The sequence below is a fragment of the Nerophis ophidion genome, linkage group LG12 (genome assembly GCF_033978795.1).
Source record: "Nerophis ophidion isolate RoL-2023_Sa linkage group LG12, RoL_Noph_v1.0, whole genome shotgun sequence".
Taxonomy (NCBI): Eukaryota; Metazoa; Chordata; class Actinopteri; order Syngnathiformes; family Syngnathidae; genus Nerophis; species Nerophis ophidion.
This window is the reverse complement of record NC_084622.1, coordinates 64707947-64725192: the sequence shown is the minus strand read 5'-3', so window position 1 is coordinate 64725192 and position 17246 is coordinate 64707947. Positions and strand designations below refer to the sequence as shown.

The window sequence follows — 17246 nt, the reverse complement described above, 5'->3', positions numbered from 1 at the left end:
GGAAATCTGGGTCCATGATTTTTCTTCTTCATAAAGGTCTTCGAGCTGCTCTTTGTCTGATCCCTCACCTAGAACCTGTTTGCCTTGGGAGACCCTACCAGGGGGCTTTATGTCCCCGGACAACATAGCTCCTAGGATCATTGGGACACGCAAACTCCTCTACCATGATAAGGTGCTCAGAGAGGAGGCCTTTGTGCCCTTTCTCCAGATATTTGATCACAATCTTAAGTGGGCCCCATTCTGCGTTTGCACATTGGGCAAGAGCCGTGTACAGCGTCCAGTTTTTTATTTCGACCTCCACAGTTCTCCGCCCAAAAGAGTATGCAAGGGGAAGAATGAAGAAGAATACATTTAATGAAGGTGCTTGCAACGTCCTGGGCCAATCTTCCAAATATCCCCTCCTGCCATAATATCACATAATCAGCTTGACCGTCGGCCCCCATTCCTGCAAATGTCTCATTAAAGACAATAAGGCGACTGACAAAGAAGCTCCGATTGGTCCCTTGAGATACTAGGTTTTTCTGTTGTATCAACGCGGTTATGTGGTAGTTGCTAGGTCCTGCCATGCGCGTAACAGCTTACTTACGGAACAAATTACACTATCGCATACACTAATGTAAAGCATATCACCTAGGAACTCCAAAATTATTATCAGCTCAGTTTTGACCAAAATTGAGTTACTGGGTTTTGCCTTTGGACGGGAAAAATGATGGGTATAAAATAGGTCAGTGGTTCTCAACCTTTTTGAACTACCGTATTTCCTTGGCGCTAATTAGTTTAAAACCTCTCCTCACTCCTGCGCTTACCAAAGGTATGCGGTAAAAGTAAGCATGCGCTAATTATTTTAAAACCTCTTCTCACTCCGGCACTTACCAAAGGAATACAGTAAAAATGTGAGTGTGATGTAAGCTTGGACCTTAAATCCTACTGAATCGCTCTTAATCTTCTTCCCTTTATGCCAGGGGTGTCAAACTCAAATACAGCTCGGGCCAAAATGTAAAACTGAACAGAGCCGCGGGCCGAGGTTGAACAAATTAACCTTTTAATAGGGACCCAAACAAGTTTTTCATTAAATATTGAACAAGCAAGGCTTATATAACTTTATAGTGACTTGCAAAATCGAGTTTTAAATAATAATAATAATTAAAAAAATATCAACGGCATATCAAATAAAATTTTAATATGCAAAATTAAAATTTCTATTTGCAGCCTTCTGAGGTAAATATCAAAATAAACTTTTTCCACAAGCTAATAAATCTGAAAATAAAATAAACAATAAATCAACCATTCAGGCCTCAGTTTGCGACACACTGATCTAATCTGATGTGCCCAAGCCAGATACCTGCCATCTTTTCTTGGATGCTAGTTCATTAATGTCGGGGCTCACGCTTTGAACTCAGGCAATCTGAGGTGGGCGGGGTTTGGTGGTAGCGAGGGGTGTATATTGTAGCGTCCCGTAAGAGTTAGTGCTGCAAGGGGTTCTGGGTATTTGTTTTGTTGTGTTTATGTTGTGTTACGGTGCGGATGTTCTCCCGAAATGTACTCGTCATTCTTGTATGGTGTGGGTTCACAGTGTGGCGCATATCTGTAACAGTGTTAAAGTTGTTTATACAGCCACCCTCAGTGTGACCTGTATGGTTGTTGACCAAGTGTGCTTTGCATTCCCTTGTCAGTGCGTGTATAAGCCGCATATATTATGTGACTGAAATTTTTAAATGTTGCTATTTGTAGAATATTTTTTAAAAATCTCACGTACCCCTTGGCATACCTTCAAGTACCCCCATTTGAGAACCACGGCCTTGCGGGGTTGCGGGGGGTGCTGGAGTCTATTTCAGCTGCATTCGGACATGTTGAATAGAGAAACTGGAAATTGTGATGTATCATGTTGTATGCATGCATGTTCGAAATAAACTCAAACTCAAATCAACTATTTAGTGCAGTGGTTCTCAAATGGGGGTACGCGTACCCCTGGGGGTACTTGAAGGTATGCCAAGGGGTACGAGAATTTTTTTTAAATATTTTAAAAATAGCAACAATTAAAAAATACTTTATAAATATATTCATTAAATAATACTTCAACAAAATATGAATGTAAGTTCATAAACTGTGAAAAGAAATGCAACAATGCAATATTCAGTGTTGACAGCTAGATTTTTTTGTGGACATGTTCCATAAATATTGATGTTAAAGATTTCTTTTTTTGTGAAGAAATGTTTAGAATTAAGTTGATGAATCCAGATGGATCTCTATTACAATACTTACGTATAAAATACTACACGGTCTAGCTCCATCCTATCTTGCCGATTGTATTGTACCATATGTCCCGGCAAGAAATCTGCGTTCAAAGGACTCCGGCTTATTAGTGATTCCTAGAGGCCAAAAAAAGTCTGCGGGCTATAGAGCGTTTTCCGTTCGGGCTCCAGTACTCTGGAATGCCCTCCCGGTAACAGTTCCAGATGCTACCTCAATAGAAGCATTTAAGTCTCACCTTAAAACTCATTTGTATACTCTAGCCTTTAAATAGACCCCTTTTTACATCAGTTGATCTGCCGCTTCTTTTCGTTTTCTCCTATGTCCCCCCCTCCCTTGTGGAGTGGGTCCGGTCCGGTGGCCATTGCATGAAGTACTAGCTGTCCAAAGTCAGGACCCAGGATGGACCGCTCGCCTGTGTATCGGTTGGGGACTTCTCTGCGCTGCTGATCCGCCTCCGCTTGGGATGGTTTCCTGCTGGCTCCCTCTATGGACAGGACTCTCGCTACTATATTGTATCCACTTTGGACTGGACTCTCACGGTTACGTTAGATCCACAATGGATTGGACTTTTACAATACCATGTTAGACCCGCTCGACATCCATTGCTTTCGGTCCCCTACGGGGGGGTTTGCCCACATATGCGGTCCTCTCCAAGGTTTCTCATAGTCATCATTGTCGACGTCCCACTGGGGTGAGTTTTTCCTTGCCCTTATGTGGGCCCTACTGAGGATGTCGTTGTGGTTTGTGCAGCCCTTTGAGGCACTAGTGATTTAGGGCTGTATAAATAAACATTGATTGATTGATTGATGATTGACAATCCCCAAAGAGGGCACTTTAAGTTGATGATTACTTCTATGTGTAGAAATCTTTATTTAGAATTGAATCACTTGTTTATTTTTCAACAAGTTTTTAGCTATTTTTATATCTTTTTTTCCAAATAGTTCAAGAAAGACCACTACAAATGAGCAATATTTTGCACTGTTATACATTTTAATACAGTATTTCCTTGAATTGCCGCATATATATTATGCGCCTGCCTTGAATTACTGCCGGGTCAAACTCGCTTTCCAATATAATTAGCGCATGCTTAGTATTACCGCCTGGTCAAACTCGTGACGTCATGAGTGACACTTCCCTTGTCATCATTTTCAAAATGGAGGAGGCGGATATCAATACCAGTAATTTGAAATCGCATAAAGGGAAGAAGATTAAGTGCTATTCAGTAGGATTTAAGGTCCAAGCTTACATCACACTCAAATTTTTACTGCATACCTTTGGTAAGTGCCGGAGTGAGAAGAGGTTTTAAAATAATTAGCGCATGCTTACTTTTACCGCATGCCTTTGGTAAGCGCAGGAGTGAGAAAAGGTATTAAATTAATTAGCGCCCCGGCGGCAATTCAAGGAAATGCGGTAAACTGATGACATAATGCTGCATTTTACTTCTTTATCTCTTTTTTTTTTCCAACCAAAAATGCTTTGCTCTGTTTAAGAGTTACTTGAATTAATAAACATTTTTCACAGGGGGTACATCACTAAAAAAAGGTTGAGAACCACTGATTTAGTGTAAGTTACTTTTTCCGAGCCTCTTATTTTGTTGAGTGAAGTCAGACAGGAAGTAACGTACAATGCTTTTATTGTGAATGCCGGAAATGTATTTATATAACTCCTAATGGCAGTGGAGGATAATTGAACATCAATAAAGTGCCTCCCGAGTTCATGGCTGTCGCATTTATTTAATGTTAAGCTTTCACTGTGTCAGTGGTCACCTGTATAAGACATTCGGTTACATTAGCAGAATCAGATTTGCATTAATTGTTAAAAAAAAAAGGAAAAGTTCACCTTTCTGACGGACCTGGCAACCCAGTCTGCCATCAGCCAGTCACAGTTCACCTGGCACTTAGTTGGTGAAGACGCCCAAACTAAACAATTAAGTGGCTCAAACACTCGTCCTCATTTTAGCGCAAATACATGTGTTTTGACCATTTTTTTAATGCCTCTGTACATCTAATTAACAACCCAGCATGGATTTAACAAGTAATTGCATAGCTGTTGCTGGAGTGTGTTAATTTGCCAACAAAGACGCCGCGATATCACCTCCGGAGTTGGAAGGCTTATTTTTGTAACAAACTTGCGCTTTTTTTCATTTCACCTCAATCTCATTGTCAACTAAGCGAACGTCAGTCTAATAGGTTCTTCTAAGAGATGGGGCGAGAGAAAGAGGCCAAAGAAGATGGGAAGACCACACAAAAAGTCATCAGACTGAAGAGGCCAAACAGCAAAGAGCGTGGAGGTGACACGTGAGTAATGTCCATGCTAGCTTACTATTTGTTTTGAAAAAAGACTTCTTTAAAGGCCCACTGAAATGAGATTTTCTTTTTTAAACGGGGACAGCAGGTCCATTCTATGTGTCATACTTGATCATTTCGCGATATTGCCATATTTTTGCTGAAAGGATTTACAAACCCCGTTTCCATACGAGTTGGGAAATTGTGTTAGATGTAAACGAAATATAATGATTTGCAAATTATTTTCAACCCATATTCAATTAAAAGCACTACAAAGACGAGATATTTGATGTTCAAACTCATAAACTTTATTTTTTTTGCAAATAATAATTTGAATTTCATGGCTGCAACACATGCCAAAGTAGTTGGGAAAGGGCATGTTCACCACTGTGTTACATCACCATTTCTTTTAACAACACTCAATAAACGTTTGGGAACTGAGGAAACTAATTGTTGAAGCTCTGAAAGTGGAATTTTTTTTCCCATTCTTGTTTTATGTAGAGCTTCAGTCGTTCAACAGTCCGCTGTCGTATTTTACGCTTCTTAATGCGCCACACATTTTCAATGGGAGACAGGTCTGGACTGCAGGCGGGCCAGGAAAGTACCCGCACTCTTTTACTACGAAGCCACGCTGTTGTAACGCTTGTCTTGCTGAAATAAGCAGGGGCGTCCATGATAACGTTGCTTAGATGACATGTGTTGTTCCAAAACCTGTATGTACTTTTCAGCATTAATAGTGCCTTCACAGATGTGTAACAGGGTATCCGCGGATCCTTAAAAAGTCTTAAATTCATGTATCCAAAATTAAGGCCTTAAAAAGTATTACATTTATTAGAAATTCCTAAGATGGTCTTAAATTCAGTACTCAATGGTCTTAAATTGTCGGGTCAGTTTTTTTTTTTTTTTCGGGGCACGTCTTTGAGTAAAAGTGAGTGATTTCAGTGTTAGTCGCGCACATAGTCGGGTTGCACGCGGACTCCTTCCTTTCTTCCCCGCGTCCCGCCTTTCAGTCAGAATGGAGAAATGCAAGTTTTGCGAGCGTTGGCTGGAGGACAGCCGGTTTAAAAGCTAGCTTAAGGCTGTTGCCAATCCCGAGGAGGCCAGGTGCATACTTTGTAATCAATCAATCAATCAATCAATGTTTACTTATATAGCCCTAAATCACTAGTGTCTCAAAGGGCTGCACAAACCACTACGACATCCTCGGTAGGCCCACATAAGGGCAAGGAAAACTCACACCCAGTGGGACGTCGGTGACAATGATGACTATGAGAACCTTGGAGAGGAGGAAAGCAATGGATGTCGAGCGGGTCTAACATGATACTGTGAAAGTTCAATCCACAATGGATCCAACACAGTCGCGAGAGTCCAGTCCAAAGCGGATCCAACACAGCAGCGAGAGTCCCGTTCACAGCGGAGCCAGCAGCAAACCATCCCAAGCGGAGGGATTTCAAACTTGGCACCATGGGAATTAGAGCGGTCGAATTGCACATGCAGTGCGGTAAGCATAAAATGGCGGCAGAGAGCCAAAAACAAACACCGGGCATCTCTCAGTTCTGCGTGGGTCCAGCGCCCGCGCCCCCCCAACTAGCAACAACTGCCGCTAGCAGCACTGACCTGACACTAATCTTCGGCAGGACAACAACATTAAAATCCGAGGTGGTATGGATCTTGCACACTGTGGTGAAACATCAAACCTACACCTCATTGGCGATCTTTTTCGTGTGATGTTTCCTGATTCTCAGGTTGCTAATACATTTTCCTGCGGAAAGGATAAAACCGCATATATTACCAGACACGGATTAGCACCTCACATCCAAAACCTGCTCTTCGACCAAGTCAGCGGGTCTCGGTATTTTTACCCTTACCTCAGTTATTATGTTTTTACTGACGTTGGTTTGTTTGTTTTGGATGTCAAAGTTTTTGGATCTCTCAAGATTTTTGATAAGCTGTTTGGGCTTCACGGTGGCAGAGGGGTTAGTGCGTCTGCCTCACAATACGAAGGTCCTGCAGTCCTGGGTTCAAATCCAGGCTCGGGATCTTTCTGTGTGGAGTTTGCATGTTCTCCCCGTGAATGCGTGGGTTCCCACCGGGTACTCCGGCTTCCTCCCACTTCCAAAAACATGCACCTGGGGATAGGTTGATTGGCAACACTAAATTGGCCCTAGTGTGTGAATGTTGTCTGTCTATCTGTGTTGGCCCTGCGATGAGGTGGCGACTTGTCCAGGGTGTACCCCGCCTTCCGCCCGATTGTAGCTGAGATAGGCACCAGCGCCCCCCGCAACCCCAAAAGGGAATAAGCGGTAGAAAATGGATGGATGTTTGGCAGAGTGGTGCTTATCAGTTTGTTTATTAATAAACATAGAAAAAGTAAACTTGACTGATTGTCATTGAGGTTGTAGTACAGTGGGATCCCCAACCATTGCTTATATTTATAGATTTTTTATTATTTTTTTCGGTCTTAAATTTCATTCAAGGCGGTCTTAAAAAGTCTTAAATTTGACTTGCTGAAACTTGCATAAGTTACCCATGCCTTGGGCACTATTACACCCCCATACCATCACACATGCTGGCTTTTCAACTGTGTGCCTAGAACAATCCGAATGGTTATTTTTCCTCTTTGTTCTGGAGGACACCACGTCCTCTGTTTCCAAATATAATTTGAAATGAGGACTCGTCAGACCACAGAATGCTTTTCCACTTTGCATCAGTCCATCTTAGATAAGCCCGGGCCCAGCCAAGCCAGTGGCGTTCCTGGGTGTTGTTGATAAATGGGGTTTGCTTCGCATACTAGAGTTTTAACTTGCACTTACAGATGTAGCAACTAACTGTAGTTACTGACTAAAATTTTTTTTTATCAGTTTGAACATCAAATATGTTGTCTTTGTAGCATATTCAACTGAATATGGGTTGAAAATGATTTGCAAATCATTGTATTCTGTTTATATTTACATCTAACACAATTTCCCAACTCATATGGAAACAGGGTTTGTACACTCATACTTGCCAACCCTCCCGATTTTCCCGGGAGACTCCCAAATGTCAGTGCCCCTCACAAAAATCTCCCAGGGCAAACATTCTCCTGCCTTTCTCCCGATTTCCACCCGGGGGGGGGCATCTACTGAATGTAGATGAGACTAGAATTAGTAGCAAAAATCTACTGCGAACAAACCTATGCTTTTTTTCATTAGCGTCACTGCATGGGAAATATTCCTGTTCAAGTAGTCTAACGAAATTGTCTTCCTTTGATTTATTTGAGAAGCTCAAGCATCTCAAAAGGCACAGTTTGCAATCATAGCAGGTACAAAGGAAAGGGCCCTGAATGACAAATTGGTCCTTCTTTTGTACAATACAAGCAGAAGGAAGGGAGTAATCTTTGACACAGAACACATGACTAAGCAGATGTCGGGGACTTTGAACCACCTTCAAAGATCAAAGCATTGTACATTAGTTAAGTCTTTAAGTATATTTGAAGGGAAAATGCACAGAAACATTTAGCTTAAAGACAGATATGTTCTGTACCAGATTATAGCTACATAGCTCATTTCCATCTGCAGTCCCTGGCTACCTAAAATAAAGGGATACAAAATTCATGCAATAAAATCACACTATAGCATGTAATCATTTAAGAAAAGTCATAAAAGGCCCTTTCATTGACACATACTTATTATACAATACAACCACACCTCATTTATATCATAACACATAAACAATACATGCTCTTGTTTGACTGATTGATTGAAACTTTTATTAGTAGATTGCACAGTACAGTACATATTCCGTACAATTGACCACTAAATGGTAACACCCCAATACGTTTTTCAACTTGTTTAAGTCGGGGTCCATGTTAATCAATTCATGGTACAAATATATACTATCAGCATAATACAGTCATCACACAAAATAATCATCATAGTATTATTTACATTATTTACAATCCGGGGGGTGGGATGAGAAGCTTTGGTTGATATCAGTACTTCAGTCATCAACAATTGCATCAACAGAGAAATGGACATTGAAACAGTGTAGGTCTTATTTAGTAGGATATGTACAGCCAGCAGAGAACATAGTGAGTTCACATAGCATAAGAACAAGTATATACATTAGAAGTACATTTGATTATTTACATTAGGTTATTTACAATACGGGGAGATGGGATGTGAATGGAGGAGGGGATTAGTAAAGGGTTAAAGTTGCCTGGAGGTGTGGTTTTAGAGCGGTTTTGAAGAAGATTAGAGATGCACTTACTTTTACACCTGTTGGGAGTGCATTCCACATTGATGTGGCATAGAAAGAGAATGAGTTAAGACCTTTGTTAGATCAGAATCTGGGTTTAACGTGGTTTGTGGAGCTCCCCCTGGTGTTGTGGTTATGGCGGTCATTTACGTTAAGGAAGTAGTTTGACATGTACTTCGGTATCAAGGAGGTGTAGCGGATTTTATAGACTAGGCTCAGTGCAAGTTGTTTGACTCTGTCCTCCACCCTGAGCCAGCCCACTTTGGAGAAGTGTGTTCTGGGGTGGAGGTCTAAAAGTAACCGGACTAGCTTGTTTTGGGATGTTTGGAGTCCAGATTTGAGGGTTTTGGAGGCGCTGAGGTACCAGGAGGTGCAAGCGTAATCGAAAAAGGGTTGAATGAGAGTTCCCGCTAGAATCTTCAAGGTACTTTTGTTGACCAGAGAGGAGATTCTGTAGAGCAACCTCGTTCTTTGGTTGACATTTTTGATTTGTTCACATCTGTCATCATTTGTAAAAACAAGCATGATTTTAACACACACACCTCACAGTTTACAACAAATGCTTTCATGCATAAATATAATACACATTAGGTTGATGTGTCAATCATACTGCCCACCTCAGTGACCGTGTGAGCAGCTTTTATTGCTCCAAAGCCACTTTTTTTAACTTCCGTTGTGAATGAAGAGTAATTTGATAGACTTTTCAAGTTTGTTGTGAGGTCGTTCCCTTCCTTTATCGCTTTATATGTAAAAGCTGATTGTGCAAAAGAGCGTTTAACATCTGGGTAACCTACAATGCCCCCTGGTGGAGGCTCGTGTGTCTGTAGTTGACACATCAGATGTAAACTGGACAAAGTGCTTAAGTGGCGCTGGTGCAGTGTTATGTATGATTCAATGGGCCATTCGTATTGATGCTATTCTCTGAATGTTAAATTTAACAGTATATTATTGGAGAACAAAACAGTGATGGTGGTGTTGTGATTTTCGGTCAAGGATTTTATACATGAAGTTCTCTCAAAGGCTAAAGTATGGCTGGGAGATATATCAATATACTCGATATATCGCGGGTTTGTCCCTGTGAGATATAGAAAATGACTATATCGTGATATTCGAGGATACGTTCTCACGCCGTTTGATTTTAGCTGCCGGCATTACACTGCAGGCTCTTCTTACTCTTTGTTGTCTCCTTCTCACAGAGACGTAAAACAAGCACATCTTTTTACAGACGTCACATAAGTATACACCCTCGCGGAGCAGAGAGGTTGCAGCATGGGTAACGTAAGCTGTTAATCTGGTAATGAAGGAAGAAAGTATTTAATTCCTAAAAAACTAAAGGGGGGTCCATCGTCTGGCAGTGGTTTGGCTTCAAGTGGGAATATGTCGAACAGACAACCCTACTTTGTCAAGTGTGGGGCCAAAGCGTTGCTACAAAAAGTAGCATTACTGCTAATATATAGCATCATTTGAAAAGTCACCTTCTAGAGCAGAGGTGGGCATTACGTCGATCGCGATCGACTGGTCGATCTCGGAGGGTGTGTCAGTCGATCTCAAGCCAGGCATTAAAAAATGTACATAAAAATGAGCAATCATCAATCATACCAAGACTTCACTTTTGTCAGTTGTTTGACATTCTCGGCACCCGAGGATCTTGTGAGATGACGCTGGCTGCTGCCAGCTCATATTTAAGAAAAAAATCACTAACAGGGCGGACGCAGAGAAACACATTTTATTTCTAGAGACTCCGTACCTACTGTCAAAACTCTAAAGACCGACTGCACAGTTCCTGTCTTCACCATAAAAGACCTGTTTCATCCTGCCTGTGCTAACAAAATAAGAGTCTCAGAAAGCTAGCAAGCTACGGAGTTTGATGCCAATGTATTTCTCCCCCGCCCTCAGCGACCGCTCCCTCTCCTCGCTCGCCCACACACTCACTGACGTCACTCACCTGCTGCCAGACATTAAAGGGCCACACACATATGCTACTCTCATAACAAAGTGTTTAAAAACGAGTATGCAAGTTGGACAAATGAGATGCCAAATCCAACCACTTTCATGTGGTATTGGACAGAAAGGAGGACTTTTTTTTCTCCTCCATTTGAAAATGCGGACGTTATCATCACCACTGTCTAATTCCAATCAATGCAAGTCATCAGAATCAGGTAATACACCAACTTATATTCTTGTCTTCATGAAAGAAAGGAATCTATGTGTGTTAAACATGCTTGTATTATCATTAAACACATTTAACTTGTTAACAAAAATGTCTCTTTCATAAATAAATAGATATAAATCATAAATAGGAATGAGGTAGATCTCCTCGACTTGGTCAATTGAAAAGTAGCTCACCTGCAGAAAAAGTGTGAGCGCCCCTGTGCTAGAGAATGAAAAGTGCTTGAAAGTCCGCATGTCAACGTCTTCGTTCTGTGCCACCAACAAAATGCCGAGGCAACCATTTCCACATCAACACCATATGAAAAAATAGTCAACAACAGAAGGAGATAACATCCGCAGGAACCTAACATATAGCGAAGAACATACACTATTTGATTTCCTATTATGCAGCTAATTTTTATTTGACAGTTATTGCAATATCTTGTGGGACATCATGCACAAAAGTGCACTTTATTTGTTTTAAACTATTGTAGTGGCGTTCTGTACAAAAAGGGCACTTTAATTTAGTGTTTTGATATGTCATCTTGGTTTCATCATGCACAAAAGTGCACTCATACCTTATTTTAAAAAGTCTGACAATCTTGCACTTTCTGTTTTAAAATGACATGAATGTTTGAAGCGACCGGAATGAGAATCAGCACCTCCAAGTCCGAGTCCATGGTTCTCGCCCGGAAAAGGGTGGAGTGCCATCTCCGGGTTGGGGAAGAGACCCTGCCCCAAGTGGAGGAGTTCAAGTACCTAGGAGTCTTGTTCACGAGTGAGGGAAGAGTGGATGGTGAGATCGACAGGCGGGTCGGTGCGGCGTCTTCAGTAATGCGGACGTTGTATCGATCCGTTGTGGTGAAGAAGGAGCTGAGCCGGAACGCAAAGCTCTCAATTTACCGGTCGTTCTACGTTCCCATCCTCACCTATGGTCATGAGCTTTGGGTCATGACCGAAAGGATAAGATCACGGGTACAAGCGGCCCAAATGAGTTTGGGTCTCTCCCTTAGAGATAGGGTGAGAAGCTCTGTCATCCGGGAGGAACTCAAAGTAAAGCCGCTGCTCCTCCACATGGAGAGGAGCCAGATGAGGTGGTTCGGGCATCTGGTCAGGATGCCACCCGAACGCCTCCCTAGGGATGTGTTTGGGGCACGGCCAGCTGGTAGGAGGCCACGGGGAAGACCCAGGACACGTTGGGAAGACTATGTCTCCCGGCTGGCCTGGGAACGCCTCGGGATCCCCCGGGAAGAGCTGGACGAAGTGGCTGGGGAGAGGGAAGTCTGGGCTTCCCTGCTTAGGCTGCTGCCCCCGCGACCCGACCTCGGATAAGCGGAAGATGATGGAAGGATGGATGGATGGATGAATGTTTGTGCCACTGCTTGATAAAGTCAGAGCCTTTCAGTACCACCTGTGTGTAACAGTGGTGGCGTGGGAGAGTTGGAAGGAGAACACAGTTCGTGGTTGGGCGGCTATGCTTGCTGGGCACTGTGTGACGCATTAAAGCCACGGTGCTTCGTCTACTTCTGGCCCTGCAACAACGTTCTTTGTGTGGTGAAAAAGGGCTCGCTCTTCTATGACCTTGGAGAGGTTACAAGCACTTCTTGCGCATGTGTGCGCTGTCGTTCAAAGTTATTTTCCTGTGCTTGTCTCCGGGCCTGTGCAGCAGTCTTCCATGCACGGGATTTTGTGGGATGGGTCGTTGAAATTGACACATGCACTGCCGTCAGCTGTGGAAGTCATTTGCAGTGAGTGGCGTGGATCCGTGTAGCACATTCCGCAACCTTGACTGACGTCCGAGCTTGAACTTCTTTGAGCTCAGGTTCCGAATGAGGACCCAATCGCCGGGTTGGATGTTATGCAGAGGTCTGTCGGTGGTTCTTGGAAGTGCTTCTTAAATTGTCCTAGGATTAGGTCGAGTTTCCAGCGTCACCAAACAGCCATGTGCATTGTTTAGTGAAGTGAAGAGAATTATATTTATATAGCGCTTTTCTCTAGTGACTCAAAGCGCTTTACATAGTGAAACCCAATATCTAAGTTCCATTTAAACCAGTGTGGGTGGCACTGGGAGCAGGTGGGTAAAGTGTCTTGCCCAAGGAAACAACGGCAGTGACTAGGATGGCGGAAGCGGGGATTGAACCTGCAACCCTCAAGTTGCTGGCACGGCCACTCTACCAACCGAGCTATACCGCCCCAAAGTAATCACGCCTGGGTTGTACGGTATACTGGTACTAGTATAGTACCGCAATACTAATGAATCAAATTCGGTACTATACCGCCTCTAAAAAATATTGTCGTCACGTCGTGACATTGCTGGTTTTATGAGCAGAGGAGCATGTTTGGCAGCACACAATCACTGAGTACTTCCAAGCATACACAGTGTGTAGACCAGGGGTCACCAACGCGGTGCCCGTAAGGACCAGATGAGTCGCCCGCTGGCCTGTTCTAAAAATAGCTCAAATAGCAGCACTTACCAGTGAGCTGCTTCAATTTTTTTATAATTGTATTTATTTACTAACAAGCTGGTCTCGCTTTGCTCGACATTTTTAATTCTAAGAGAGACAAAACTCAAATAGAATTTGGTCTTCAGTTGTTTAAATAAATACATTTTTATTTTTTTTACTTTGCTTCTGATAACTTTCAGAAAGACAATTTTAGAGAAAAAATACAACCTTATAAATGATTTTAGGATTTTTAAACACATATACCTTTTTACCTTTTAAATTCCTTCCTCTTCTTTCCTGACAATTTAAATCAATGTTGAAGTGTTTTTTTTTAATTGTAAATAATAATAAATACATTTTATTTTTATTCGTCATTTTAGCTTCTGTTTTTTCGACGAAGAATATTTGTGAAATATTTCTTCAAACTTATTATGATTAGAATAAATAAAAAATACTCTGGCAAATCTAGAAAATCTGTAGAATCAAAATTAAATCTTATTCAAAAGTCTTTTGATTATTTTTTTTAAATTTTGTTCTGGAAAATCTAGAAGAAATAATGATTTGTCTTTGTTAGAAATATAGCTTGGTCATCTTTTTCCTGTTTTCTCCTCTTTTAAACCGTTCAATTAAGTGTTTTTTAAATCGTTTATTCTCTACAAAAAACTTTCCGTAAAAGGAAAAAAATGTATGACGGAATGATAGATAGAAATACCCATTTTTTAAATATATATTTTTTAAACATGGCTAGCTAGCTAGCAGCTATCGTCCAGCCAGTGTGAAGTGTTTTAGTTACTTCTAAATGACTAATTCTCACCTCCATGGCGACAAAGTACGTTTTTTACAAGTATCATCCCTGCAGGACGAGGAATAGCTAAACATGCTTCACTACACACCGTAGGACAGGGGTGTCATTTCAAATACAGAGTGGGCCAAAATTTAAAACTGAGCAAAGCCAATGGGCCAAGGTTGAACAAATGAACCTTTTAATAGGGACCCAAACAAGTTTTGCATTAAATATTGAACAAGCAAGGCTTATATAACTTTATAGTGACATGTAAAATCAAATTTTAAATAAAAATAATACTAATAATTAAAAAACATCAATGGCATATCAAATAAAATTTAAATAAACATTGAATGCCTCTTTTCTATTTGCAGCCCTCTGAGGTAAATATCAAAATCAACTTTTTCCACAGGCTAATAATACATTTGCAAATAAAATAACAATAATGAATGAATCAAACATTTAAGCCTTGAAGTAGCAAGAGAGAGTGCATGAGTAAAACGTTAAGTATTGCTGGGGGGGAGGGGCGGGTATATTGTAGTCCCCCGGAAGAGTTAGTGCTGCAAGGGGTTCTGGGTATTTGTTCTGTTGTGCTTATGTTGCGTTACGGTGCAGATGTTCTCCCGAAATGTGTTTGTTATTCTTGTTTGGTGTGGGTTCACAGTGTGGTGCATATTTGTAAGATTGCACAAGTTGTTTATACGGCCACCCTCAGTGTGACCTGTATGGCTGTTGAACAAGTATGCATTGCATTCACTTGTGTGTGTGTGTGTGTAAAAGCCGCATATATTATGTGACTGGGTTGGCACGCTATTTCTTTGTAGAAAACGAGGACTAGACGACAGGTTGTAGAGGACGCTAAAGGCAGTGCCATTAAGGCACGCCCCCAATATTGTCATCCAGGTGGAAATGGGGAGAAATTTGGGAGAATGGTTACCCCGGGAGATTTTTCGGGAGGGGCACTGAAATTTGGGAGTCCGGGAAAACCGTGAGGGTTGGCATGTCAATCAATCAATGTTTATTTATATAGCCCCAAATCACAAATGTCTCAAAAGACTGCACCAATCATTATGACTACAACATCCTCGGAAGAACCCACAAAAGGGCAAGGAAAACTCACACCCAGTGTATGAGTATTAGCGGTGAACCGGAGGACCACCTCTAATGTTAATTTCATATTGCCTCAAGGGCCAAATGAAATTACAGGGCGGGCCAAATTTGGCCCACGGGCCAGAGTTTGACACCCATGCCATAGGAAGATACAATAGCTTACCAGCGTCTCAATGTAAACAAACGCCACGGGTGGATCCACACCTGACATCCACTGTAATGATACCAAGTACCGGAGCGTATCTAGTGGATGCTACTATGATTACATCGATATTTTGTAGCATCACAAAATGTTTTTTTTGTTTATGTTTTAAATTCATAATATTTTTATAGACATGCACCTGGGGATAGGTTGATTGGCAACACTAAGTCGGCCCTAGTGTGTGAATGTGAGTGCGACTTGTCCAGGGTGTTCCCCGACTTCTGCCCGATTGTAGCTGAGATAGGCACCAGGGCCCCCCGCGACCCCATAGGGAATAAGTGGTAGAAAATGGATGGATGGATGGATGTTTATAGACTCAGGAAATACGTCCCTGGAAACATGAGGACTTAAATTATGAAAAATGTATGACCCTGTAACTACTTGGTATCGGATCTATACCCAAATTTGTGGTATCATCCAAAACTAATGTAAAGCATCAAAACAACAGAAGAAGAATTATTACATTTTAACAGAAGTGTAGATAGAACATGTTAAAAGAGAAAGTAAGCAGATATTAACAGTACATGAACAAGTAGATTTATAATTCATTTTCTACCACTTGTCCTTTATGATTTTGACAAAATAATAGAATGGAAAATGACTATGTCAGCAGACTAAATTAGGAGTCTTTGTTTGCTTACTTACTACTAAAAGAAAAGTTGTCTTGTATGTTCACTATTTTATTTAAGGACAACATTGCAATAAGAAACATATGTTTCATGTACCGTAAGATTTTTTGTTAAAATAAAGCCAATAATGCCATTTGTTGTGGTCCGCTTTATTTAGAAAAGTATCAAAATACATTTTGTTACCGGTACCAGTACCAAAATATTGGTATCGGGACAACCCTAATTCACGCTTTTCTTGGCCGTCAGCGACTTTGCGTGTTTGTACCTTAGCGGAATAAAAAGAAGAGGGGTGAGTTATCTTGTCCTCACGATACAAAGGTCCTGGGTTCGATCCTGGGCTCGGGATCTTTCTGTGTGGAGTTTGCATGTTCTCCCCATGACTGCGTGGGTTCCCTCCGGGTACTCCGGCTTCCTCCCACCTCCAAAGACATGCACCTGGGGATAGGTTGATTGGCAACACTAAATGGTCCCTAGTGTGTGAATGTTGTCTGTCTGTCTGTGTTGGCCCTGTGATGAGGTGGAAAATAGCAAATCGATAGCGCAGAGACATCACCAACTGATGCACAGAGAAGTGGTCCACTTAGTTTCTTCTTCAATACTTTCATACTCCAACCATCTGTTTCAATACATGCGTAATCTGTTGAATCGCTTAAACCGCTGAAATCCGAGTCTGAATCCGAGCTAATGTCGCTATATCTTGCTGTGGTATTCGCCATTGTTTGTTTACATTGGCAGCACTGTGTGACGTCACAGGGAAATGGATAGTGGTTTCGAGAGACCGAAAATAAGGCACTTTAAAGCTTTTTTTAGGGATATTCCGGGACCGGTAACATTTTGAAAAAAAATTCAAAAAATACAACAACCCACTGGGAACTGATTTTTATTGTTTTTAACCCTTTTGAAATTGTGATAATGTTCCCCTTTATAAATTAATTAACTCATGTGCTTATTTCCATGCTTTTGTGAGCAGACAAATGCGGAATGATCCGTCATTACATTTAGAATTGAAGGGACCATTGAGGTGAGCGTAGTCACTTATGAAGTATTTGTAGGCTACAGTAAGCAAGAAGCGATCCTCCTTGTATTTCAGACTGGAGACAAGTCCTTTTTAGACAATAATTTCCCTCACTTAAGTATCTCCGTTAATATTTT

At 41.5% G+C, this 17246-nt stretch overlaps 1 protein-coding gene across 3 annotated transcripts in view; it reads left to right on the top strand.

Annotated features, from left to right (window-relative positions):
* Positions 1-3968: 3968 nt before the first annotated feature.
* Positions 3969-17246, top strand: part of zgc:173742 (DNA topoisomerase I, mitochondrial) — an 84847-nt gene continuing 71569 nt past the window's right edge. The window contains exon 1 of one of the 3 annotated variants that reach the window (XM_061917986.1): positions 3969-4550. In XM_061917986.1, coding sequence (XP_061773970.1) covers positions 4456-4550 — 95 coding nt within the window. In that variant the 5' untranslated portion in view covers positions 3969-4455. The remainder of the gene's footprint in view (positions 4551-17246) is intronic. The other 2 variants (XM_061917985.1, XM_061917984.1) reach the window with 2 other exon arrangements.